Source organism: Euphorbia lathyris, chromosome 9, assembly GCF_963576675.1.
Source record: "Euphorbia lathyris chromosome 9, ddEupLath1.1, whole genome shotgun sequence".
NCBI lineage: Eukaryota > Viridiplantae > Streptophyta > Magnoliopsida > Malpighiales > Euphorbiaceae > Euphorbia > Euphorbia lathyris.
Genome location: NC_088918.1, coordinates 24,655,473 through 24,682,988, shown reverse-complemented (window position 1 = coordinate 24,682,988; position 27,516 = coordinate 24,655,473). Strand labels below are relative to the sequence as shown.

General features: G+C 34.3%; 1 protein-coding gene and 1 long non-coding RNA gene across 2 annotated transcripts; one reads left to right on the top strand and one right to left on the bottom strand.

The window, feature by feature from the left end:
* Positions 1-1,418: 1,418 nt before the first annotated feature.
* LOC136206524 (phytyl ester synthase 1, chloroplastic-like) lies at positions 1,419-9,382 on the top strand. The gene is made up of 13 exons (XM_065997604.1): positions 1,419-2,163; positions 2,345-2,396; positions 3,772-3,827; positions 4,390-4,548; positions 4,634-4,738; positions 4,881-4,987; positions 5,330-5,451; positions 5,841-5,949; positions 6,110-6,243; positions 6,429-6,798; positions 7,024-7,137; positions 7,982-8,067; positions 8,890-9,382. Exons 1-13 carry the CDS (start codon positions 1,668-1,670, stop codon positions 9,188-9,190), a joined length of 2,211 nt encoding a protein of 736 aa, XP_065853676.1. The 5' UTR covers positions 1,419-1,667; the 3' UTR covers positions 9,191-9,382.
* A 7,878-nt stretch (positions 9,383-17,260) lies between these two features.
* On the bottom strand, positions 17,261-17,984 carry LOC136205663 (uncharacterized). Its single transcript, XR_010676052.1, has 3 exons — positions 17,853-17,984; positions 17,544-17,636; positions 17,261-17,450 (listed from the first exon to the last, which is right to left on the bottom strand). It is a non-coding gene; the product is annotated as an uncharacterized lncRNA (long non-coding RNA).
* Between the last annotated feature and the right edge of the window lie 9,532 nt (positions 17,985-27,516).

Genomic DNA, 27,516 nt, shown 5'->3' with positions numbered 1-27,516 from the left:
GTTGATTTTAATTATGTAAATAAAATTTTATGATTGCATTTAATTAGGAAAATACAAGTATTGTAATGGTTATTACATTACATCATAATTATCAACCAAACATTGTAATAGAATCACTATTCCATTCCATTACATTACAACTTTGATTACATTACGACCTTGATTACATTACCTTGCATTACGGCATACCAAACGGACCCTAAAACTCATTTAAGTTTCGAACAAAGTCGTTCATAATTAAATTACAAATTAGAGCCTTGGAGGTCTATAGCTAAGAGAAGCCCAAAGGAAAAAAATGAAAAAGACTGTATGGTTAGGTATTCCATATTTAGCGAGAATCTCTGCTTTTTAGAAAAACAAATTTTTCCAACAGCAAATATCAAACAGTAACAGTAAACCGTAACTAAACCAAACGGACGCTAAATTAAGTCAAAACCCCTCTAATAGTTGCAAACAACTAACCTTTTTTTAGTAATACAGTAAATCATCTATATAGGAATACTCTGTATAGGGAATAACCTCTATTTTATTATAAAAAAACTCGGTCTCAACTTGACAATAACCTCTATGACCAAACTCTATTTAGTAATAACCCCCCAATTGTTATACAAATAGCCCGGTTCTAAATCTATTCCTATACAAAGAAGTAACATCCACTAAGTTTACTCTTACAGGATTTTACGGAGAGGATCAGATCCTTCTAAGACCTTATTAAAATGTTGACACGTGTACACAAGTACTTAAAGAATACAATTCTCCCAATAAAATCTGTAGGTGTAAATATGACAAATTGAGGCGATCGAAAAGCTTAGGGTGATAATTAGTAGTAAATCATATTAAGTTTAAAGAACTCATTTGGATCCCAAAACTAAAACTTCAAGATTCTAAATTATCAAAATCAATAATTAAACTCGTTATATTCTAAAATCATAAATTGTGACTATTTGATATAGACTATAATAATTTCTGTGTTGGTTTAAAATGGATTTACAAAGGAGAATCTGAAACTGTTTAATGGATGATTTTTATTTAAAATAGAAACTTATCTAATTAATGATTTTAATAGTCTTGCAAGTTTTAGTTTATGACATGGATCCAAGCTTTAAAGAATGACATGGGAACATATTTTAATAGTGATGGAAAACCAATGAGGCAGGGCCAGTCTAGACCCACCATCCGTAACTGAGACATGTGGCTGGCGACATCAACTGTGGACTCTCTTCAACCGCAAAAAACATTCAGAAAACGCCAACTTCATTAACCACAGAAAGCGAACGTGACAGTGCTATGGTAATGCTGAGATCAGAATTCCCAAAAAAGGACACCTTAAACCTTCCACTAGACCAGGTAAAAATCATTACTTTTTAGCTACCATTTTAGCAATACCATGTTCTTTTCAACCCCTTTATGTTCTTGCTTTTGTTTTTATTTACTATCCCTTGTTATTATCAGTAACTTTCCCCCATTTTCTCACACCACAAATCTAGAATTACGTGTTCTAGTATAGTTCCTCAATAAGTGCTTCCATTCTGATTCTTTATATGTCATTATTCTGTCAATTTTGTTAATTTGAATACCCTTTTTCGTTGACTCAAAGTTGAGTAGTTTGTGATGTTTTAACCAGTTATAAATCCAATTGCTTCTGCCATTGTTTGTAACTTAGAACCATGGCATCAGTGATTTCTTTCCTGGTATCTCCTTATTGTTTGAGAAACTTAGAAATTAAGCAGCAGTTTCGAGTGAGAGTTCACAGTTTAGGTGGCAGTGATTCAACTGTGCTGTCATCTGATTCGAATAGAGTGAATGGAACTTCTTTTATTGCAGAAAAAGGGAAGAATGGAGCTCTAATCAATGGGGTTACTGCAAAAGAGAAGAATGGAGCTCTTATCAATGGGGTTACTGCAGAGAAAGAGGAGAGTGAAGATTTGATTAATGGAGGAAATGGGAAATTGAAGTCAAGAGTAGAGAGAAAATTGGTGAAAAATGCTGTTTCAGAAGATCTGGAAGTGTTGTGGGATGATGGTTATGGTACTAAGACTGTGAAGGATTATCTTGAAGGAGCAAAGGAGATAATTAAGCCTGATGGCGGACCACCTCGGTGGTTTTGCCCTGTTGAGTGCGGGAAACCTTTGAAAAGCTCTCCGGTTCTTCTGTTTTTACCTGGTAAGAGTTGTCTAATTGTGAGTGATTTAGAATTTCAACTCAGTTGCAGAAAGGAGGAATAGAGTAATAGAAGGGAAAGTTCCTGTTTAGTGGGATTTTGCTTCCTAAAGTTCAGCTTTTAGCTTTGCAAGTTTATGAGATTTTAGAACTCTGAAAATTTTCTTTTGGGATTGATATGCAGGGCTTGATGGTGTTGGCTTGGGACTTACACTCCACCATAAAGCTCTTGCAAAGTAAGTTCTTTTGTTTAAATTCTGTATACTACAACAACAAAGCCTTAGTCCCGAAATGATTTGGGGTCGGCTAATATGAACCATATACGAAACCGTGAAATCAAGTCGTATCAGCGACATAAATTTTCTCCCTCCACTCCGTCCTATCCACTGTTATTTCCTCAATCCCCAATAAACTCATTTCACTCTTAATCACCCTTTTCCATGTTTGCTTAGGCCTTCCCCTACCCCTCACCTTTGCATCCCTTTGCCACTCTTCAATCATTCTAACGGACGCATCAAGCGCTCTTCGTCTTACATGGCCAAACCACCTTAGTCGGTTTTTCATAATTTTATTCTCAATAGATGTAACTGCTACTTTCGTCCTAATTATTTCATTCCTCATCCGATTCTTTCTCATATGACCACACATCCATCGCAACATACGCATCTCTGCCACCGACATCTTATGAATGTGACACTGTTTCACTGCCCAACATTCCTTACCATATAACAATGCAAGTCTAATTGCGGTGCGGTAGAATTTTCCATTCAATCTATTAGGCATGCCATATTTAATCCTATGAACAACATCTCCATATAGGTGTTGTTTTGATGATTTTTTCCATGTTCATTTCAAAAAATGACAGGAAGAGTGTGTCCAAATCTTGTTGTGTGGGATATTAAAAACAGGTGTTTGCTGTCCTACAAAGTTGCATCTGGTCTGAGATAACTGCTGCAAAAATTGTTTGTTCCTTCACCGAAAGGATCTTTTTCCCCGTTGAAAATCACTTAGTAATAACTCTGCAGGCCCATATTTATTTCGTAACTGTTTGAGCTGCATCAGCTCTATCAATTGATGGTTTATGTAGAAGTAGGCTTGCATTCAAAATATAGATATCCTTTAACAATCCTGTCTGGAGTGAGCGGCACCGAGGCAAAAGGTTTGAGCAGGAAGCAATCCTAAGGGATGGTGATGGGGACAAGGATGAATTGAGTCCCACAATGGAAATGGAGAGAGAGTGACTGAAGTATATTAGTAAGGCGTGTTTCCAATACATGTAGATGCGTTTCAAAGTTGCAAGCCCCAATAAGTGGGAGTTGGGTCAAATCGGACGATATCTACATGGTATTGGACCATTGGACCAAACTGTTACTTATGCAATTACAATTTGACATTCAATGTGCCAGTTATACATAGATGTTCCACATTTTTATTGTCTTTTCTATTTCCATCTTTAATGATGCTTTAATATGGTTGTCATCTCAAGCTAGATACTGTTTGCATTTTTCTTTCTTGGTAAGAAAAACTGCTTAAGCATCTCCATGTTTTTCAATTTCATGCTCATTGTTGCTTCGTAGCTGATATTCCTTCTTATAACTTTGGCAAATGTAGGGTGTTTGAAGTTCGGTGCCTTCATATTCCAGTTTATGACAGAACACCTTTTGAAGGTCTTACATTTTGAAAACCTATGAACTTACTTGTACTTTCTGAATTATTAAGTAAATTCTTTTATATAGGTAATTCAACAAGATAATACTATAACTTGATAATTTTGGTAACCAATAATCGAAATTTGCTAATTCTCATTCAGTAATTCATTCTATAGTAGTGCTAATTGTAGCATTCTTCATGCTTTTTGCCCTTCAAATTTAGTTAATTGAATGGTTTCAATAGAACAAAACACTCGGACCAATTAAGAGATTGGTGAGTGATGGCTGTCGTGCAAAATCTATTCTTAGCAAAATGATTATGCAACAGAGAGTAGAAACTAAAATTAGATATATTGTCTTCTGGGTTCAGAACCACCACATTATGCTTGTGTCTTTATTCATAGAAATCATTATGTTTGAATTCTTGAAAATCTTGTTTTCGAAGGTGGCATCTACGAGTCCATAGAAAATAGGCTTGTGTGATCTTCACTTATTTCAGGGATTAAGTATATGTCTCTCTTTCTATAAAGAGAAGATTTCAGTTTACCAGTAACTCAAAATGGGACTTTATATATTGAAGGTTTGGTGAAATTTGTTGAAGAAGCTGTGAGACTTGAACATGCCTCATTCCCAAATAAGCCGATTTATCTAGTGGGGGATTCATTTGGTGGATGCCTAGCACTTGCTGTTGCTGCTCGCAACCCGAAAATTGATCTTGTGCTGGTACTAGCCAATCCTGGTCAGTACCCTCAAATGCAGTAATTTGATGACTTCCTGTTTGATACACTTGAAATTAGTCTGACATTTCTAGCCTTTTATTTTAGCTACATCATTTGGCAGGTCACAGCTACAACCCTTGTTTCCCCTCTTGGAGGATTTGCCTGAAGAATTACATATTGCAGTTCCCTATCTTCTTAGTGGGATTATGGGTATGCAATCTGTTACTTCTGATGTTACTGCTGTTTATATTTTTTTTTTTCTCAGGGAATATCTGCTCTAATGTTACTACATTATAGTTTTGACATTAAGACATATCTTGACCCTTTTTCTAATTTTGTTTTCATGTGCTAGGTAATCCATTGAAGATGGCAATGGCAGATATTGAATACAGGCTTCCTCCCGGGCCAAAAATGGAACAATTCTCGGCAAATCTTACTGGGTTGCTTCCATATCTTTCTGTAAGAAATTTAGCCAGCACTACCTATACCTTGTATCTGTTTATTTTGTTGGGTTTTCATGTGTATTTTACTTCCCATTTGCTAACTTATATGGTCAGTTTTGTACCTTATTTCATCTTATTACTTACTATTCTCATATGCTTCGAAACAAGTGGCAACACACACCATGTATGTATGTAAACACATGATCTGCCCCTATTTTAATATCAAGACCGAGACCTATTCATGTCTGATGTGAAATAGTTTTGGTTCTTATTGTGCATTCTGCTTATTCCCATTCTTTTTATCTGTTTAAATATGTTATTAGGGCTATTCAAAGGCATTGAATGTGTTAAATTTTAGGGTCTAGCCGATATCCTTCCTAAGAAAAGTCTTGTTTGGAAGTTGAAACTACTCAAGTCAGCAGCTGCTTATACGAATTCCCGTCTCCATGCTGTCAAGGCAGAAGTTCTAGTGCTTGCCAGGTCTGTATTCTCTCTTTATTCTATGTGGTTTCATAGTTCTTCTGTACGTCTTTTGGTTGTCTATGCTTTGGACATTGGAGGGAATGTTGTTCTTTCAATGTCATTGATTTAATTACTCATCATGTTGTATTTCTAGTAATCATGACCCAATTGCAATATTATGCTTTTGTTTGAAAAAGGGCATTCTTAAAGTTTAGACTTTTATTGAATTTGGGTAGTTAGTCCTAAGCAGTTAGGATAAGGAACTGCATATTACAACTTGCAGGTAAATAATGCTTAGAAATTTCTTCAAATGCTCGATTTTCCTTTCATATTCTATAAAGGTCATATACTTAGAATTGATAAGAGATTTATGATGTGAAATTTTGATGATGGTGTATTCATTGCAGTGGCAATGATTATATGCTTCCAAGTAAAGATGAAGCTGTACACCTTCAACGTTCATTGCAAAATTGCACAGTTCGCCACTTCAAAGACAATGGACATACACTTTTACTGGTAGGTCAGAACGAGCTTATGTGTATGCATGTTACATTTCAATTTACTATATTCCTTTTTAGCACTTTCAATTAGTAGAGTTTTTGGAAGAATTGCTGAAATTAGCTTCTTTTTTCCTTTACTGTTTCCTCTTTTAAATATATTCTCTTTGATGGCACAGGAAGAAGGCATTAGTTTGCTTACTATTCTTAAAGGTACTGTCAAATACCGTCGGTCCAGGAGGCGTGATTATGTTGCAGATTTTGTGCCCCCTAGCAAGTCAGAATTCAAATATGCCTTTGATCAAGTAGTTGGGTAATTCAGCTGATTTATTATATGTGTTCTCTTAATGGATTATCTAGGGATGCAACTTGATGTAGCTTGCTCAGATCTACTTTTAGACAGCCTAGCACCCGTATTCATGTTAGACATTGCATCCAACTTGATAAAATTCGGCTACCCGAGGCTCATCCTAATATTAAATCATATATATATTTCAGGGGTTTAAGGTTCGCTTGCAGTTCTGCTATGTTCTCAACACTGGCTGATGGAAGTATTGTGAGAGGTCTTGCTGGGGTTCCAAATGAAGGTCCTGTATTATATGTTGGTTACCACATGTTGATGGGACTTGAAGTTTATACACTTGTTGAAGAGTTTTTGAGACAGAAAAATATTATGATTCACGGTGTAGCGCATCCGGTTCTATTCAATAGTACTCTTGAAAATTCCTCCAACGAATTCTCCATTGGTGATTGGTTGAGAGTAATGGGTGCAGTACCTGTCACACCAAGTAATCTTTTCAAACTGTTTTCAACAAAATCACATGTTCTTCTTTATCCTGGAGGCGCTCGAGAGGCTCTGCATTACAAGGTATATGCCAATTCATTTCAACAAGTTTGTGATTATGTTCCCCGTGTTTTCAAGTGCATCACCTATCGAATTATGTACTCGACGGACGTCTAGCTGTTTTTGCATTACTTGAAGGAGAGATATCTGGCTCCTTTGCCTGTTCTCTTAAATAAGTTATTTGTTGGTTTATATTGTTGTAGAGCTTGGTTCCTGGTGGTATTAATTAACAAACTCTGTGATTTGCAGGGTGAAGAGTATAAATTAATATGGCCTGAGGAACCGGAATTTGTGAGGATGGCTGCTCGGTTTGGTGCCACCATTGTACCCTTTGGTTGTGTCGGAGAAGATGATATACTAGATGTGAGTGTCTGCTTTCTTATACATATTATTTTGTGACAAATATATCTTATCCGTAGTTGTTAAAGGCTCAAGGCGTGCGCGCCTGATGTACAGAAGGCGCAAAAAATGAAAAAAAAAGAAGATAGATACAACATCTAATTATTTATATTTGATACTAATGTCATTAATACTCTGTTAATAGTCAAGGGACAAGTTATGACACGTATAACTACACAAACAAGACAAAATCATATAAAAACATAATATTAAACGTAAAAAGGCCAAGTTACATAATATTAAACGTCGAAAACACGAAGTTAAGTGTTGATAACAGAGACTAAGATACTAGAATTGTAGCAGACCTCTGTTGGTTTCTTGCGCCGCACTGAAGAAGGTGCTCCTCTCCTTTACGTCTCTTCTTAATCTTTTTACTTAGATCAATGGTTTAGATTTAAGTTTACTAAATAGGATAAGTGGTTGAGATCAATGATCTTTTTATTTTAATGAGAGCAGTAAAAGAATTAAAAACCTAATCATTAATCAAAACACAGAAGAAATGCGGCTGAGGAGAGCCTGTGAAGCCTAGCGAGGTGCACAAGGCGAGAGCCTTTTAAACAGAGCCTCGCCTAGGACTTATTAGGCATGCCTTTAACAACTATGATCTTATCATATCCTTGATATGTTTTGAATGTGATCTATGCTATCTATGCTCTCTATTTCCAATATGTGCTATCTCCTTATTCTCTTCATATCTTTGATCTCTATTAGAATTCTACAGAGCATTCATCTTGCTATTCTTGAACTTGATTTTGCAATGAATGATTGTTATGCTTATTATGATAATTGTGTAATGTTTGGCTTGCAGTTGGTTCTTGATTATCATGACCTGATGAAAATCCCTGTACTGAATAACTTTATTAGAGATACATCTCGCAATTCGGTAAAAGTCAGGTGAATGTTTCTTCCCAAAAATATTTCATCTCAGTATTTTCTCGCATTTTTCGTAGATAATTGATGATAGGCAGGGGAATACAAACTCTTAACTTTTTATTACAATTAAGGGTTAAGGTGCAAAAAATACCTCTAACGTTTTGGGTCGGGAGTAATTTTACCTCTAAAGTCTAAAATGGTGTAATTTTATCCCTAACATTGATAAATTGGGTAAATTTGAGAAATAACTCATCAAACTGTCTCTCGGTCATGATTCTTGTCATCTACACATTACACGTGCGACATTTTTTTTAATTAAACGATGGTCACAGAGGGTTCGTTGATCCTCCCATTTAGGGGAGAAATTAAAAAAAAATCAGAATCACGATGCATATTTCCGTCGTTAAATGTAAAGTTTATGTCAGCAATTTCACTATATTCAGAATCTGTAGCTGAGTTGCGAAAATATCTGTCGCTAATGCTTAATCCAAAAAAAAATCTATATTTTTAAATATACTTTCACCTATTGAAGACGAAAAGCACTTGATGCGTTGGTTAGAAGGATTGAAGAGTGGCAAAGGGATGTAATGATGAGGGGTAGGGGAAGGCCTAAGCAAACTTGAAAGAGGGCGATTGAGAGTGATATGAGTTTATTGGGGATTGAGGAAAATATGGTAGTAGATAGGAAGGAGTGAAGTGAGAGAATTTATATCGCTGACACGACTTGATTTCACGGTTTCATATGACGGTTCATGTTAGCCAACCCGAGTCATTTTGGGACTAAAGCTTTGTTGTTGTTGTTATACTTTCACGTATTGACTCCTGAGTATTTTGTTACGATAGGGATGCGAGCAAAGGAGAGGTAGCAAATGAAGAAGTATTTATCCCGGGGATATTGCCGAAGATACCGGGCAGAGTGTATGCATTGTTTGGAAAGCCAATAGAAACAAAAGGGAAAGAAGAATTGTTGAAAGATAGAGAATTTGCTAATGAGATGTACTTGGAGGTGAAATCTCAAGTTGAAACAAATATAGATTACTTGTTGAAAAAGAGAGAGGAGGATCCTTATAGAGGTATCTTTGATAGAACTTTATATCGTGCATTGTATTCTTCTTTGTCTGATATTCCTGCATTTGATCCTTGATAAATCTCAAAGCCAATTGTGTACAAAATTCAAAATTATATATACATATAGTGAAAAGATTATTCTAGATCAATTTTAGACTTTCATTTGTTACCAAACAAACAAGATGGGAAATAGATGTTAGCAAGTTGTAATTTGAAGCCATATTTGAACTTAATGTGCATTTATGTATGGGTAGATTAACTTCTTACATTTAATTTCTTAAATCTTTAATGATTTGTTTGGTTGGAGTTTATGGAGGGTAATCAAAGGAAGGGGAGGGGAATTTTTTTGATTGGAAAGTATTTAACCCTTTCAAGTGTTGAGGAAAAGCCCATAGTGGAACACTTTTTTTTTGGATAGATAAAATGATAACAAAATAAATGAGAATAATAAAATAAAAAATACAGAGATTTACATGATTCGGCAGAGTACCTGTGAGAGCAGAAATTAAATCCACTGGTGAACCGAAAGTGATACAAAAGAAATGAAAAAAATAATGCTCAAACATTCTTAATTTATGTGAAAGAATAGAAGCAGTAGAAAAGAAATAGGATGAACACAGGCTTTTGGAGAGAAAATAGCCAAACACTATTTACTCAATTTTCGTATATGTTCAAAGTACTAATACAAGAGCTATATATAGCCTTATTCAGAAAGTAAAGAAAAGACCAAAATACCAAAAATGGGAAAATGCTAAAATACTAAGAACAAAAACTAACACTCCCCCCTTAAGCCTAAACACTAGACAATTGAACTAATCCCATTTGAACCAAAGCATCAAACATCTGTGAAGTAGACAGAGATTTTGTGAATAGATCTGCTAGTTGACATTCTGAAGAAACATAAATAGTGCAAAGGAATCCATTCTCTACATGTTCTCGGATGACATGTACATCGATGTCAAAATGTTTGGTTCTGTCATGATCAATAGGGTCTTTGGCTATCTGAATAGCTGATGTGTTATCACAAAATAGCTTCACCGGATAAGTAATGTCAATTCTGAAGTCAGTCAACAAATATGAGAGCCATTTCAATTCACATGCTGTGGTTGACATACTTCTATATTCAGCTTGCCAACTATAGGTTGTTTCTTGGCCTTCCAAGAAATCAAAGACTTACCCAAAAACACACAAAAACCCGTGACAGACCTCCAGGATTTTCTACAAGTACCCCAGTCAGCATCACAATATGCTGTCAGGGTGAAAACAGAGCTAGCTGAGTAGAAAAGTCCAAGATGCAGAGTTCCTTTCAGATATCTAAGAACATGAATTGCTGCCTACAGATGATGATTACAAGATGCTTGCATATATTGAGATAGCTGTTGAGTGGCGAAGTAAGGTCTGGCCTTGTAAAATTCAAGTACAGCAGTCTACCAACCAGCCTTCTATATTTGGAAAGATCAGGCAAAGGAGTGCCTGAATCAGTGAGGAAAATGCCATGTGATAAAGGACTAGAAGCAGGCTGCATTTCCATAACTCCTGCATCAAGAAGAATATCCCTTGAATACTTAGTCTGGCTTAAAGTAAGACCAGCATGATCCCTTGCCAATTCGATACCCAAGAAGTATTTTACACTGCCTAGAACCTTAATGGTGAACTTGTTATGAAGAAAAGCCTTGATATCATTGATAAGCTGCAAACTAGTTCCTGTGAGCAGAATATCATCAACATATACCACAAGAATGGTGAATGAAGAATCTGTGATGTGTAAGAAAAGACAATGATCATGTGTGGATCTGTGAAAACCAAAAGTGAGTAGAATGCTGGTTAACTCTTTATTCCACTGCCTCCCAGCTTGTTTCAGCCCATAAAGTGACTTGACAAGCTTACACACTTGCCCAGACACTGCTTTATTATAACCTTCTGGAGGTTGCATATTAAGATCTTCTTCAATGAACCCATGTAGATAAGCGTTGTTCACATCCAATTGATGAATTGGTCATTGTTTACTGGTAGTTATAGCAAGCACAAGTCTAACTGTCACTATTTTTGCTACAAGGCTAAAAGAATCAAAATAATCTTCTCCATACAATTGGCTATAGCCCTTGGCCACAAGCCGTGTTTTGAACCTCTCTACTTCTCCATTAGGCTTGTACTTAATTTTAAAAATCCATCTGCTAGCAATGGCCTTTTTTGAAGGAGGAAGAATAGTTAGGACCCAAGTACCATTATCTTCAAGAGCTGATAATTCTTTATGCATAGCTTCAACCCATAGGGGATTAGTTTTAGCCTCATCATAATTTTTGGGTTATTTAAGTTGATATAGATTGATCAAAAAAGCCATGTGAGGTACATTATAGGAAGGAAGAGGTGAGAAATGTGGATAAGAGGAGGACTGAAGATTAACATTAGAAACGAAATTATTTAGCCAAGCTGGCTTCCTGTGTTGCCTTAGCGGTCTTTGACGATCAGAGATAGGAGAAGGACTATGTTCTGTGACAGCAGGAAGACATGGAGAAGTGATAAGTGTCGAATTCACCAAAAATAAAATACCTACTCTTGGAATCCAAAAACTGTAGTAAATATGGAGTAGGGTCGAATCCTCAGAGACTGGTAGAATTATAACTTTTCAGAAGTAACAATTAAAAGTAAAAAGGGGGTTTTTTGGTTTGTAGAATGAAATAAATAGAAAATAACAAATAATAATAAAATAGGAGAAAAATTAAATAGATGAGAAATATATACGAGAAAGATTCCAGCTAGAGGTTAGGTTTGAGTCTTGAATTGAACAATTGATCATCGATCATAGAAAATATAAATTTCAACCCTTCAAATAAATTAGCTATGGTTATTAAAAAGCATTAACAACCTATCTCTTCTTGCCGATTGGACAATTAAGAAAAGTTCATTAATTTTCCCTAATCAATTAAACAGTTCCAAACAAGCTTTGGAATTTAATTTGATTGAAAGCATTAAAGTATGAAAGAGATACAAATTCTACTCAATAATCACTAAAGCAGAATTATTTAAAGCATATCAATTACATTCACACCATAGGTTAAAAGCTTGTCCACAATTAACTATGTTATTTTCTACTTGCATTAGATGAATTAAACGATTACGTATTTAAACATCTAATTAGCAAAACGATTACAAGTAAATAATCAAATCAAGGATTCAATTAAATCATGCAATACGAACAAGAACAGAATAAAAATTGATTACTTGAAATAGATGAAAAAGATTAAGTATAGAATGATCTCCCAATTGATTGTTCAAGACCTAAAAACCTCTAGCTAGAAATTGAAAATTAGTTCATATTGGAGAAAGAAGAAGCCATGGAAGAATGATGATACATGAAGATCCCTTGATTTTTATTCTCTCTGTGTGTCTTCTTTTGTGTGTGTGTCCTTTCTTTATGTGTGTCCTTCCCCTCTTTTTATAGCTTTCACAATTGTGCCTCTTAGCTTTCAGGAGAGAGAAAAACTGACTTTTATTAATTCCTCATAAAAATATTAAGAGAAACTCTCATTTAGAATTAAACTCTAAAAGAAACTCCCTTTTAGAATTAAACTCTAAAAGAAACCCATCTTTAGGATTAAACTCTAATTAGGACTATTTAAGAAAATCCTAATAGAGTTAAAATCTCATAAATATTATATATGTTAAGAATCTCATAACATAAGTCATCAATTCTCCATTAAATGCTCATTGATCCACAAGCATAGGTTAGGATAGATCATCATTTGAAACTCCTTTTCAGCACATGACTTGACAAGTTTCTTCAAATTCTCTTTAAACTCCATAGAATCACCATTTTAACCATCAATTTGAAATTGAGTTTCAAAATGTCACGACTCATCCCACGGACCGTGACCGGCGCTAGGGAACGGGTAAGCTTAAGCTACCGGAACCCGTAGCAAGCCTAAATTATCTTAGCTAATCAATTACATAAATTTATTTTTTTTAATAAAATATTTAAAAGTATTAAACATTAAATCATTGCGCAATATAATTTAATAAATACTCGTATATCTGGTACCGCGGTCTAGAATTAGAATTTTATATTAGCTAGAAGGATTATACAAATAAAGATAAGTGTGCCGCCCGGAAGAAGATATTGGGCTGCAAGAGACTTCTAATCACCTGAAAAATTAAAGGAGTCAAACCTCCCATAGTGAATTAATTATATGCAATGCATGAGTAATTTAACATTGATGTCACACATAATAATAATAAGGCTTAATACATACCCAGCCCCCTAAAGTTGTCCATTTTATTCATTTAACCCCTTCAACTTAAGGGACATCTTTTTAACCCCCTAAACTCCAAAAAAACGCTATTTTTAACCCCCTATTTTAGAATGCCGAGATATAATGTTGTCCGTGTGTATCACACGCGTGACACGTGTGTATCCTGAATTACCCAGCCCCCTAAAGTTGTCCATTTTGTTCATTTAACCCCCTCACCTCACGGGCCGCCCCTTTAACCCCCTAAACTCCAAAAAAACGCTACTTTTAACCCCATATTTTAGACTGCCGAGATATAATGTTGTCCGTGTGTATAATTTGCTCTTTTCTTTCTTACTTTCTTCTTTTGAAAGTCCTTAATATTGAAAAATTGCTATAAATATCATTTAGTCATCACTTCTCTTCCACTGTATTCTATACTTCATATCAAATCAGATTTTAACTCTTCCTTTGTATTGCCTTCCACTGTATCTATATACACCGTGGTCATAATTCATACAAAGTTAAAGCATTTTTTACAATTTCAACGTGGATTGAGACCAAAAAAAGCACCAATTAAAAATTAGAAAGACACCAATTAAATCTTCTTTATCTCCAATGCACGTACTTGAGTTGGAACTAAGATTTTTTTGGAGTTTAGGGGGTTAAAGGGTTGTCCCGTGAGGTGAGGGGGTTAAATGAACAAAATGGACAACTTTAGGGGGCTGTATGCATTTTTTTTACCGTTGGAGGCAAGAACAAAATCTTCCCACGCGCCTCCTGTGTTTGAGACACAAACATTGACTAGGTCAATGCCACGTCGGATGATAGGGGGTTAAAAGTAGCGTTTTTTTGGAGTTTATGGGGTTAAAAGGATGTCCCTTAAGTTGAAGGGGTTAAATGAATAAAATGGACAACTTTAAGGGGCTGGGTATGTATTAAGCCTAATAATAATAGTAATATATAATATAAGTATGCACACAATATGCGCTTCATAAAATTGTCTTGTAAATAAATAAATATGTGGTTTAATACGTGTGTTGGACCCTAAACCTCAATACCCAATCTAATAATCCACCAATAATCACCATATCACTTTTATCCAATAACTGGGGGACCGAGAATAACTCAACCGACCACACGCCCAGTTAGCTGGAGGACCGAGAATAACTCAACCGATTCCGTACCCAGCCTCACTTAAAATCCAAAATCCACATATCATATAGCCCGAGAATATCTCAACCGAGCTTATCCATATATCACAACATTCACAACATTAGTATCATCAATATCCAATAACCCGATAGTACCTGTGCGCACAAGGTCCTGATGCCGCTCACCAGGAAGCATGTCCATAACACGTATTTATCCACAAATAATTACGTATAAATTATTATAAACGATAAGACACTCTTATAAGTAAAAATAATACTTTACTTGAAATATCATGAAATCATTTATTATGAATGCAAATGCTAAATTAAAAATGCATAACATATAATTAACTCACAAATTGCTCCTAGCCGACTGTCCTAATTTTCAGGTACTGCTGCTTCTCCTACCAGTTGAGTATCTAAAAGAGATAATATTATTTTTAGAATTTATATATGTTTAGGGAAATATTAAAATTTATTTTGTCTCGTTTTACAAACTGTCTACCGAAAATTCGGCAGAGTCTCCCCTATAAAACGGACATCCTCCTAGTAATAACTAGGGTCAACCCTGCAATAAAATACACTTCTATATTTAAAAATATCCAAAGTCCAAACCGGTACTCCATAGACTGCAATTATCAACCCGGTTGGACATCAATCATCTGACAGTTCCATAACTGTCAGCAATTCCAATACTTTACTTCCAAATTTACTCATAATCAAATAACAATATAAACATATATACTTATAATTCATTTTCATAATATCTATACCGATCAAATTAACTAACCAATAATCTTAAGAGCATAATTAATTAATTATGCTTAGTCCAATCTTCCTTCAACCCTTATTTTTAAAATTATATATTCTGAATATTTATTTAAATAAGGATCCAAAAATTATTTTTAACCCAATTTAATTTATTTTCCTTAATTTCACCCGACTATATACTTTCGTAATTTATAGAGACTAAACGGTAAGGAATTTGGCCAAGGTCCAAGAATTAATGTTGCTCCAAATAATATTTAGAATATTCTGAACTTAACCAAATAATTTTTCTGCACTTATTTCGTATGTCACCGGAAAATATTATCGGTGTTCGGGATCCGCCTATCGGAAAAATTAAAGTTGATTGTTTTGAGAAATTAATTATATCACTTTGTTCCTTATGATTCCAGGAGTCTAGAATCACTCTCAAAACACCCAAAATTAACCGGAAAATTAAACTTTGGTTAGATTTCTTACTTTTTCCGGTGCAGCTCCGATTACACCTCAAAACTCCTTGCACGCATCAAAATCTAGTGTATCCATAGGTAAACCGACCCCCTGAGTCCATTTTTGGTGTTAGAATTGCAAAATAATGAACATAGGACCGAGAAATAGAGAGAATAGCAAAAGTGACGAATTTTCTCTCTCTAAACGATTTTTATAAACTCAAAATCTCACAATAAAACTTACATGCACTTGTAGCTGGAGTTGAGAGCTTCGTTTCGGTATAAAGAACGTCAAAAACGGTGAAGAAATGAGGAAGAACAAGGTATGTGAAGATTGTAGAATGGAAATGAAGCTTGAATGTGGGGAAGAAGGTGATCTGCGTAATAGCAGATTTTAATTTACCACCAATTGGTCAAATTTCCATATTGGTCCCTATATTTATAATATCTTTTAAAATAATTCCTAACAGTAATTATATTTTAGCCTTAACTCCTTCTAACTAATTCATTTTAGCAAATAGCTTAAATATATATAATTTGAGATATTACAATTCTTCCCCCCTTAAAGAAATTCGTCCTCGAATTTAAATTTGAAGGACTAATCTCATATTTAAAATAGATAAGGATAATTGTTCTATGTTTGTATTTCTTATTCACAAGTGCAATTTTTTTTATATACAGAATTGTTAATCCATAACACCTTCACCACTAGTATGATTAATCTAAGTTGGCGACTTGATGATCAATGATTGCTCCTTATAGAATAAGTCATCTCTAACTTCAATAATTTGAGGATGGAGATTATGAGAATGATCATGAACATATTTCCTCAGCATTGATATATGGAACACATGATGAACTTGTGATAAGTTAGGAAGCAATGCTAATTGATATGCAACTTCACATATTCTCTTCAAAATCTCAAATGGCACTACAACAAATTGTCACTTGTGCCACGGTTAAAATCGTGGCACAAGTTTAAAATTTCCGTGGCTACACTACATAGCCACAGAAATTCTTCTGTGGCACAAGTGATCGTGGCTAAGTAGTTGCCACGAAAAAATAATGATCGTGGCATAAATGAGTTCTTATGCCATAGGAACGTCCGTGGCTAATCACATCCTTTGCCACGGGTAAACTCGTGGCAAGAATAAAATACATGTGGCAAGTAAAAGCAACCCGTGACAATCAACCCAACATAGCCACGAGCAAAACCGTGGCAAAAGTAAAATAATTATGGCTAGAAATCTTGTTTAGTCACGAGCATAACCGTGGCAAAATAGAACCTGTAACTAGAAATTTTGTTTAGCCACAAGAATAAATGTGGCAAAAATAGATTCATTGTGTCTGTAAAGATTTCCTAGCCACGAGCATCATCGTGGCAAACATAATCAGTGGTACTTTATTTTAATTTATTATTATTATTATTATATGATCTTTTGAATGGATGAAGCTCATTAAAATCAATATGAAAGTGAATAAAGACTCAAATTTCAACTAATCTTCTCAAAAATAATATTTATTAATTAAACATGAATCTTTCTAGCTATCATCCATCAAATGAAAATCCCAACAGGAAAAGAAAATTTATCAAAAGTATCCAATAGAAATAATTTCCCCCATCAATACCATACAAATAATAATAGAAAAAATCACAAGAAAAAATGACATTCGCAGCAAGCTTCCAAAGATTGGAGTTACCCCGCTTGTAGTTGAAGAAACCAAATGGTTTAATTCACCAACTGTTACAAAATCAACAATCAAAGTTTAGACAATATTTATATACATTAATATTACGAAAGCAAACAATGACGAATGTGGACCGATCTCATTACCATCCTCACCAAACTCCACATTAATTTTTTCCCCGGGAGGTAATGATGTAAGCTTTCTGCAGTATACAATGCCTCTCGTTTTTCTACTAGTACCTAGATATGTAGAGAGATCAAAATATGTAATTAATGCAACACACCAAATCTTTGAAAATTTGAAAGCCAGTAACAGAAAAGATGGAAGCAACATGAAATAGCCAATCATCATAAACATCTATAAAATTGAATTGTTGAGGATTACTAGCAAGTAGCAAGAAGAGAAATAAATATTGCAGGACCTGATAAAACAGAAATAAAAAAATCAGTTCATACCAGGAAGATTAAGTTCTCCTTCCATATTTGCAGGACCTGAACCGCTCATCGCTTCACCATCAACATCATTAGGAAAAGTATCTTCAATACCAGCTCCTCTTCGAAATTGTCCAACTTGATCATAGCTTGTCTCCAAAATGTATATCTTCTTGATAATCTGTATTGAAGAAAACATTTAAATGTTTAACGAAAACAATAGTTCATTAAATCAATGACATAAATAAGATTTCAACATGTCTTAAACCTATCTCTATTTCAGCATCTTCGTGCCCATTAGATTCATTCTCATTGAAATCTTGGCTACCTACATTAGAAAAGGCAAAAAATAAATATTGTAAATATATCACATGGACACCTGGTATTATATGATAGTAATTCTCATATGGCCCCATGGGGGTTGCAGGACAGTAATTATCTTCATTGTCATGATCTTCACATGTTTGCTGCTGAGTACTAAAAGCTGCATTCAAAAACATATTTAAGGTTTTTGGGGAAGTATCGATTTAGGCTCAACGTTCAAAATAGTACCAATTTAAGCTTAACGTTTACAACATAATATAAGTTGCAGATGATGGGATATTAGTTATTCCCACAGTTGCAGATCCTCCCTTGAAGCTTAATACAAAGAAAGGGTATTCTGCAGAGTCTCAAGAAAGGGTGTGCCAAAGAAAAATTTATGTTAATTAACATCAAACTAACACATATCAACATCATCATCTTCATGATTTGTATCTTAGATGCTATCAAAATGAAGATGAGTATGAATACTAGTGCTGCATCAAATAAACCAGCATTTAATTAAATTTAATAAACAAATTCTGAAAAAGATAAAATTGAACATGCTCACCTAGTCCAGAATCATATTTTACCATGCATTAAACAAATCAAGCATCAAGTGTTTTCCATTACTTCATTAGGACATGCACCAAAGAAAATGAAAGAGTAGTTCCAGTGAAGTCAGATCTAATTAAAATGATGGACCAATAGATGTTTTATGTCTATATTAACCAATTAGATAACTCATAATTAAGATATTTAGTACATGCTAGTTTGAGTATTCTAGACCCTATGTCAGCAATGCTTAATCGCAGACTCTGGACATCCATCTTTACAAATAATTGAAACATTAAAATTGACTACAAAAGAACATTAAAATGAAGCATTGGTTGAATAATCAAACACAAGTAATTAAACATTAGTTGACTATTTTCAACTTGTGTTTTTCGAGTAATAAATATTCATTACTTGTGTAAAGCTTAAGCAGAACTAATAAAATTGAAATATTCAAAACCAACCTTACAGTACTAAAGCTTAAGCAGAACTTAAAAATAAACTAAATAGTCAGCATTGATATTAAACCATACAACTGCAGACCAACGATATTATACTTGTTCATTAGAAAGAATTGTTTTCAGTTCCTTCTTTCATCCATGCTACAAAACATGATAAATTAATTGAAATGAAAGAAAGAAGAAAAACAGCATCATCTTTAAATTTAACTTGTTGCAGAAACAGAACCAGGAAGAATAATGTGTTGTTAAATTAATTTCACAGAACGAGAAGCAAATTATCGAAGCATAAATCTACAGCAATATTATTTCATATACCCAACAACTGAGTGAGTGAGAGCGAAAGAGACATACCAGCGACAGACGAACAGCAGCGCCGGCGCCGGCATCGGGTATGAGTGAGAGGGAGATGGAGGCGCATAGATGAAGACGATGAGAGCAGGGGATGAAAAAGATGCGATAAATAGGGTTTTTTTTCTATGGATGGAGGCGTGATCTGTAGAAGAGAAATAAGAAAATAAATACTTTATAGTTATACTCTAAGAAATGTCATTGTTAACCCTAGAGTAGAATATATAATTTTTAATTTATTTTAATTGTTTCCGGTCGGTTAACCGAAACCGGTGGTTAGTAAATTACCGAAACCGAAACCGAAAACCGAAAACTGAAAATTTTAAAATTGAAAATCATACACTGGTCCATCGGTTTCGGTTAACCTTCTTTTCGGTCTGGTTACGGTTCGGTTTTACGGTTTTTCGGTTTTACGGTTTTTAATGTGCACCTCTACGATTTTAAAAGACCCAATTCTAAACAAGTATTCATTCAATTAGACAAATAATATTAATCTATAAATAAATTTCAAAAGGAAAAGTAAGATTAGAACAACAAAGATGTTGAATTTAACAATAATATTCAATTATAGATTTCTATTTCTACATATGCAAGCGGTGTTGAAAAAGGAGACAGTACTAACCTTCTTCCTACCACAATGATCCACCAGCAAAAATTATAGAGAACACAGACGTAAAAATTAACTGAACCAGAACATCGGTTATTTAGTTGGCTTAATTGACGAGGGAATGCGGCAATTGGTGAGGGCAGGGAATAAATATCCAGATCGTAATAGGTAGATTGAACGTGACCTAGAGGAAAAACAATATTTTTTTGTCTTTTAGATGGAATATATTTTTATTAATTTAATTTCTTTTAATTTTCCTTAATAAGGCGGCAAATAAAAAAAAAGGAAAAAAAATGGAGGAAAATAATATTAAGGCGGGTACATGAAAAAAAGTGAAAATTTTACTACATAATAAATTAGTGTTTGCCACCAAATGAATTACCCGTGGCATTAGTAAGTTTATGCCACGCTTAAACTTTTCCCGTGACATAAACAAGTTCAGCCACACAAAAACAAAATACCGTGGCAAGATTCGTGGCATAAGTATATGTTTGCCACGGAATAAACTTAACCGTGGCATAAATACATCAAGTGATCAAAAGTTTATTGTGGAATCCATTTTTCCCATGGCTAACTAAACATATGCCACGAACTTTATATTCTCGTGGCATGATTCGTGGCACAAGTGCCCATTTGTTGTAGTGTGGTCTAATGTATTTAGGTGTCAACTTTCCTTTCTTTCCAAATCTCATGATTCCTTTCATTGGTGACACTTTGATAAAAACATAGTCCCCTTCCATGAATACCACGTCCTTCCTCCTTGGATCGACATAGCTTTTCTGCCTACTAAAGACAGTTTGCAATCTTTGACGAATGATATGAACCTTTTCAGAAGTTATTTGTATTAGCTCAGGACCAGTGAGCTTCCTTTCACCAACTTCTTCCCAACATAAAGGAAATCTGCACTTTCTACCATATAATGCTTCATAAGGAGCCATTTGAATGCTTGAGTGGTAACTATTATTATATGCAAATTCAATGAGAGGCAAATATGTATCCTAATGACCACCAAAGTCCAACACACACATTCTCAACATGTCTTCCAGCGTTTGGATTGTTCTTTCAGATTGACCATCTGTCTGCGGATGAAAAGTTGTGCTAAATTTTAACCTAGTGCCCAAAGCACTTTGGAGTTTTTTTCCAAAACTTTGAAGTAAATACCGAGCCTCTATCTGACACAATAGACACTGATACTCCATGTAGGCAAACAATTTTATCCACGTACAACTGTGCCAATTTTGCCACTGAATATGTTGTCTTTATTGGAAGAAAATGTGCTGACTTGGTTAATCTATCAACTATGACCCAAATAGAATTATATCCGGTTAAAGCACGGGGCAATCCAACTACAAAATCCATGGTTACTCACTCCCATTTCTACTCTGGAATAAGCAATTGTTGAAATAATCCTGAAGGCTTCTGATGTTCGAGTTTCACTTGTTGACAAGTTAAACATCGAGATACAAACTCCGCTACGTCTCGCTTCATACCATTCCACCAATATTGCTTCTTAAGATCTTGATACATGTTTGTAGAGCCTGGATGCACATTATAAGCTGCAAAGTGTGCTTCTTCCATGATCGCTTTCCTCAAATCATCTACATTGGGAACACAAAATCGGTCTCCATATCGTAGACATCCACCATCGTCAATTCTAAAATCTCGAGCCTCACCATCATTCAATTCATCTATAGTCTTACACAACTGAGGATCTCTTGATTGAGCTGCCTTGATTCTATCAAGTAATACCGATCTAATCTTAAAGTGAGCTAAGAATGTGCCCTGATGATCCAACTCTAGTTGCACTTCAGAATCATACAGATCGTGCATTTCTTTAATCAAAGGTCTTCTTTCTAAGATAATATGAGCTAGACTTCCTGAAGATTTTCTACTTAGAGCATTTGCCACAACATTAGCTTTACCTGAAAGGTATAATATGATCCAATCACAATCCTTCAAAAAGATTCATACAATGTCTCTGCCTTAAAAATCCAAATCCCTTTGCTAGAAAATGTATTTAAGACATTTGCGATACATGTAAATTTAACAAGTTTCTCCATACATATAATGTCTCTAGATCTTTAGTGCAAATACTACTGCTGCCATCTCTAAGTCGTGAGTATGATAGTTTTGTTCATATTTCTTTAACTGTCTCGAAGCATAAACTACAACCCTACCATTTTACATCAAAACACAGCCTAAGCCAACTCTAGAAAAATTAGAATATACAGTGCATCCTCCTGATCCAGATGATAATACTGATGTTGAAGTCAAACATTCTTTTAGCTTTTGAAAACTATTCTCACATGCTTTTGACCATATAAAAGGAACATTTTTCTGAGTTAGCCGAGTTAAAAGTGTTGATATATTGGAAAAATCTTGAACAAATCTCCTATGTTAGCCGACTAAACTTAGAAAACTACGAATTCGGTTATAGTGGTATAGGTCTCTTCCAATTGGTGATTAGTTCTACCTTTTTGTAATATACTTGTATTTCATGTTTGGACAACACATGTTCTAAGAAAGACAGACTTTCCATTCTAAATTCACATTTAGTGAACTTGGCATAAAGTTGTTCTCTCAAAGTCTGCAATATCGTCCTCAAATGGTATACGTGTTCTACATTGCTAAGTGAATATATCAAAATATAATCAATGAATAAAATCACAAAATAGTCTAAGAATGACCTAAACACCATATTCATTAGAATTATAAATGATGTTGGTGCATCGGTTAAGCCAAACGACATCACCAAAAATTCATAATGGCCATATCGTGTTCTAAATGATGTCTTGGGTATATCTTCGCTCCTGATTCTCAACTAATGATATCCAGACCGCAAATCAATTTTAGAGAAGTGACACGCACTTTGCAACTGATCAAATAAATCATCAATTCGAGGAAGAGGGTATTTGTTACGGATTGTCACTTTATTCAATTGTCTATAATCAATGCAAAGCCGAAGTGACACATCTTTCTTCTGAATGAACAACACAAGAGCATCCCAAGGATACACGCTAGATCGAATGAAGCCTTTATCAATTAAATCTTGCAATTGTTCCTTCAACTCTTTCAATTCTGATGGTGCCATTCTGTAAGGTGGCATGGATATTGGGGTAGTACCAAGAACTAAGTCAATACAAAACTCAATTTCTCTTTCAATAGATAACCTCGGTAATTCCTCAAGAAAGAAAAAAAACATCTAGGAATTCATTAACAACATGAACATTCTCTACTTTACCCTCAGCTGCCATTGTATACTTGACTAAGACCAAATATCCTCTACACCCTTTATGCAACAAGCTGCTATGGTTGATATCAAAATCGAAGAGGAAGTATCTTTATTGCCTTTGAATTTGAATTCGAATTCAACATCTCCCGGTATGTTAAATCTCACCACCTTCGCACGACAATCTAAAGTGGTAAAATATTGAGATAACCAATCCATTCCCAAAAATGACATCAAAATCAATCGCATCTAATAGAATCAAATCTGCTAGTAGATTTCTTCCTTCTACCGTAACAAGACAAGAAGAAAATACAAGATCTGTTTTCACCAAGTTGCTTAGTGGAGTAGCAACAGATAATGAGAACTCTAACCTTTCTAGAGTCATATTTATTATTATAGGAAAGCAAAGAGCAATAAAAGAATGAGTAACACCAAGATCCAAAATACTATAGCATCCCATGAAACATTTCAAGTCTCATTATCTTGTGGAGTAAGAGTGAATTACACTCTACCTTGTCACTGTTCAGACTATGAATTTCTGACAACTGTCCCGTCTCTACAAACAAAATGACTCAGCTGACCCAAATGCATCCCACACATTCTGGAATTAAGATGATGTAGAAATATTCCCCATTGGAATAAGTTGTTTGGTCTTAATACACTAGATGAAGACCGCTGAAAAAGGAGGTTAATTGGTTTTTTTTTTCTCTGCGAACATTATTTGTCATATGCCTACACTGCTTACGAATATCTACTAGTTGTAACATAATAAGGACCATGATAATTTATACCATGGATATTATTACCTTTTTCTTATGGTTGCAAATTTTTTTTCCATTATAACGATAACTTCATTAAATAATTTCTTAAATTTATCCCACATCATACTTTGCATTTAAGTTTAGATATTATCCTTGAACCATACTTATACATCACTCTTCAAAGAGCATTCTACCATATGTATAGTAAGATAGCTGTTGCATTTTTCTCTACTTAATTAGCTAGTCCATAAGGTAATTTGTGACACCATCATACATAGTATGTATCATTCTGAAAAACCTTTCAACTAACATAAATTGCGATAATTTCCACCAAACTGATATCATCTTATCAAAATTTGTACAAGTTGAGTTGAGGTGAATAGTTGTGTGTGTGGTACGAAGGTTAGTAGATGATCAAAAGGGTTAATAAGTTCTAGGTTCGTTAGAGACATGAAAGAAAACTAACCAAATTATGGATATATGTGTCGCATTTAGGAATTGAGGGCAAAATGAGATAAGCTTTAATGTAAGGCATTGAAGTCACAATTCATAAGAAAATATAATAGTAGTTTGGTAAGCCGGAGGTTGAGGAGAAATGTAAATACTGATAGAACGAATGAAGGACAATGGAAAGAATTGATTGAATTTTAAACCGCCTCCATTTATAGAGAAAATTATTTCTTTTTGTCGAACTTGTTGGTTCAAATGAGATTCCAATTGTTTAGTCCTCTAGTTCGTTTGCCTTCTAAACTGCATCTTCTTCTCCGAGGAGGTAGTTGGGGTAATAAATCATTACACTTTTTGCGAATAAAATCTCATAATCAAGATCACGTGTAATTAGTTCTTTTACTAATTCGGTTTAAACTATTTTAGATATTGATTGCCTCATTTTGTGAATAAATAAGGAAGGATTAGAAAATAACAGACTCTTACGGTACGCTGAACTCTAGTTATAAGAAGACTGTCAAAGACGAATTCGAAACCTATTTCCGCAGTATCCAGATTTTCTATCATCCTAGGTCATATAATCTTTAACCTAGGCTCTTATACCAACTTTGTCACGACTCATCCCACGGACCGTGACCGGCGCTAGGGAACGGGTAAGCTTAAGCTACCGGAACCCGTAGCAAGCCTAAATTATCTTAGCTAATCAATTACATAAATTTATTTTTTTTTAATAAAATATTTAAAAGTATTAAACATTAAATCATTGCGCAATATAATTTAATAAATACTCGTATATCTAGTACCGCGGTCTAGAATTAGAATTTTATATTAGCTAGAAGGATTATACAAATAAAGATAAGTGTGCCGCCCGGAAGAAGATATTGGGATGCAAGAGACTTCTAATCACCTGAAAAATTAAAGGAGTCAAACCTCCCATAGTGAATTAATTATATGCAATGCATGAGTAATTTAACATTGATATCACACATAATAATAATAATAATAGTAATATATAATATAAGTATGCACACAATATGCGCTTCATAAAATTGTCTTGTAAATAAATAAATATGTGATTTAATACATGTGTTGGACCCTAAACCTCAATACCCAATCTAATAATCCACCAATAATCACCATATCACTTTTATCCAATAACTGGGGGACCGAGAATAACTCAACCGACCACACGCCCAGTTAGCTGGAGGACCGAGAATAACTCAACCGATTCCGTACCCAGCCTCACTTAAAATCCAAAATCCACATATCATATAGCCCGAGAATATCTCAACCGAGCTTATCCATATATCACAACATTCACAACATTAGTATCATCAATATCCAATAATCCGATAGTACCTGTGCGCACAAGGTCTTGATGCCGCTCACCAGGAAGCATGTCCATAACACGTATTTATCCACAAATAATTACGTATAAATTATTATAAACGATAAGACACTCTTATAAGTAAAAATAATACTTTACTTGAAATATCATGAAATCATTTATTATGAATGCAAATGCTAAATTAAAAATGCATAACATATAATTAACTCACAAATTGCTCCTAGCCAACTGTCCTAATTTTCAGGTACTGCTGCTCCTCCTACCAGTTGAGTATCTAAAAGAGATAATATTATTTTTAGAATTTATATATGTTTAGGGAAATATTAAAATTTATTTTGTCTCGTTTTACAGAATGTCTACCGAAAATTCGGCAGAGTCTCCCCTATAAAATGGACATCCTCCTAGTAATAACTAGGGTCAACCCTACAATAAAATACACTTCTATATTTAAAAATATCCAAAGTCCAAACCGGTACTCCATAGACTGCAATTATCAACCCGGTTGGACATCAATCATCTGACAGTTCCATAACTGTCAGCAATTCCAATACTTTACTTCCAAATTTACTCATAAGCAAATAACAATATAAACATATATACTTATAATTCATTTTCATAATATCTATACCGATCAAATTAACTAACCAATAATCTTAAGAGCATAATTAATTAATTATGCTTAGTCCAATCTTCCTTCAACCCTTATTTTTAAAATTATATATTCTGAATATTTATTTAAATAAGGATCCAAAAATTATTTTTAACCCAATTTAATTTATTTTCCTTAATTTCACCCGACTATATACTTTCGTAATTTATAGAGACTAAACGGTAAGGAATTTGGCCAAGGTCCAAGAATTAATGTTGCTCCAAATAATATTTAGAATATTCTGAACTTAACCAAATAATTTTTCTGCACTTATTTCGTATGTCACCGGAAAATATCATCGGTGTTCGGGATCCGCCTATCGGAAAAATTAAAGTTGATTGTTTTGAGAAATTAATTATATCACTTTGTTCCTTATGATTCCAGGAGTCTAGAATCACTCTCAAAACATCCAAAATTAACCGGAAAATTAAACTTTGGTTAGATTTCTTACTTTTTCCGGTGTAGCTCCGATTACACCTCAAAACTCCTTGCATGCATCAAAATCTAGTGTATCCATAGGTAAATCGACCCCCTGAGTCCATTTTTGGTGTTAGAATTGCAAAATAATGAACATAGGACCGAGAAATAGAGAGAATAGCAAAAGTGACGAATTTTCTCTCTCTAAACGATTTTTATAAACTCAAAATCTCACAATAAAACTTACATGCACTTGTAGCTGGAGTTGAGAGCTTCGTTTCGGTACAAAGAACGTCAAAAACGGTAAAGAAATGAGGAAGAACAAGGTATGTGAAGATTGTAGAATGGAAATGAAGCTTGAATGTGGGGAAGAAGGTGATCTGCGTAATAGAAGATTTTAATTTACCACCAATTGGTCAAATTTCCATATTGGTCCCTATATTTATAATATCTTTTAAAACAATTCCTAACAGTAATTATATTTTAGCCTTAACTCCTTCTAAATAATTCATTTTAGCAAATAGCTTAAATATATATAATTTGGGATATTACACAAAAATACCTAC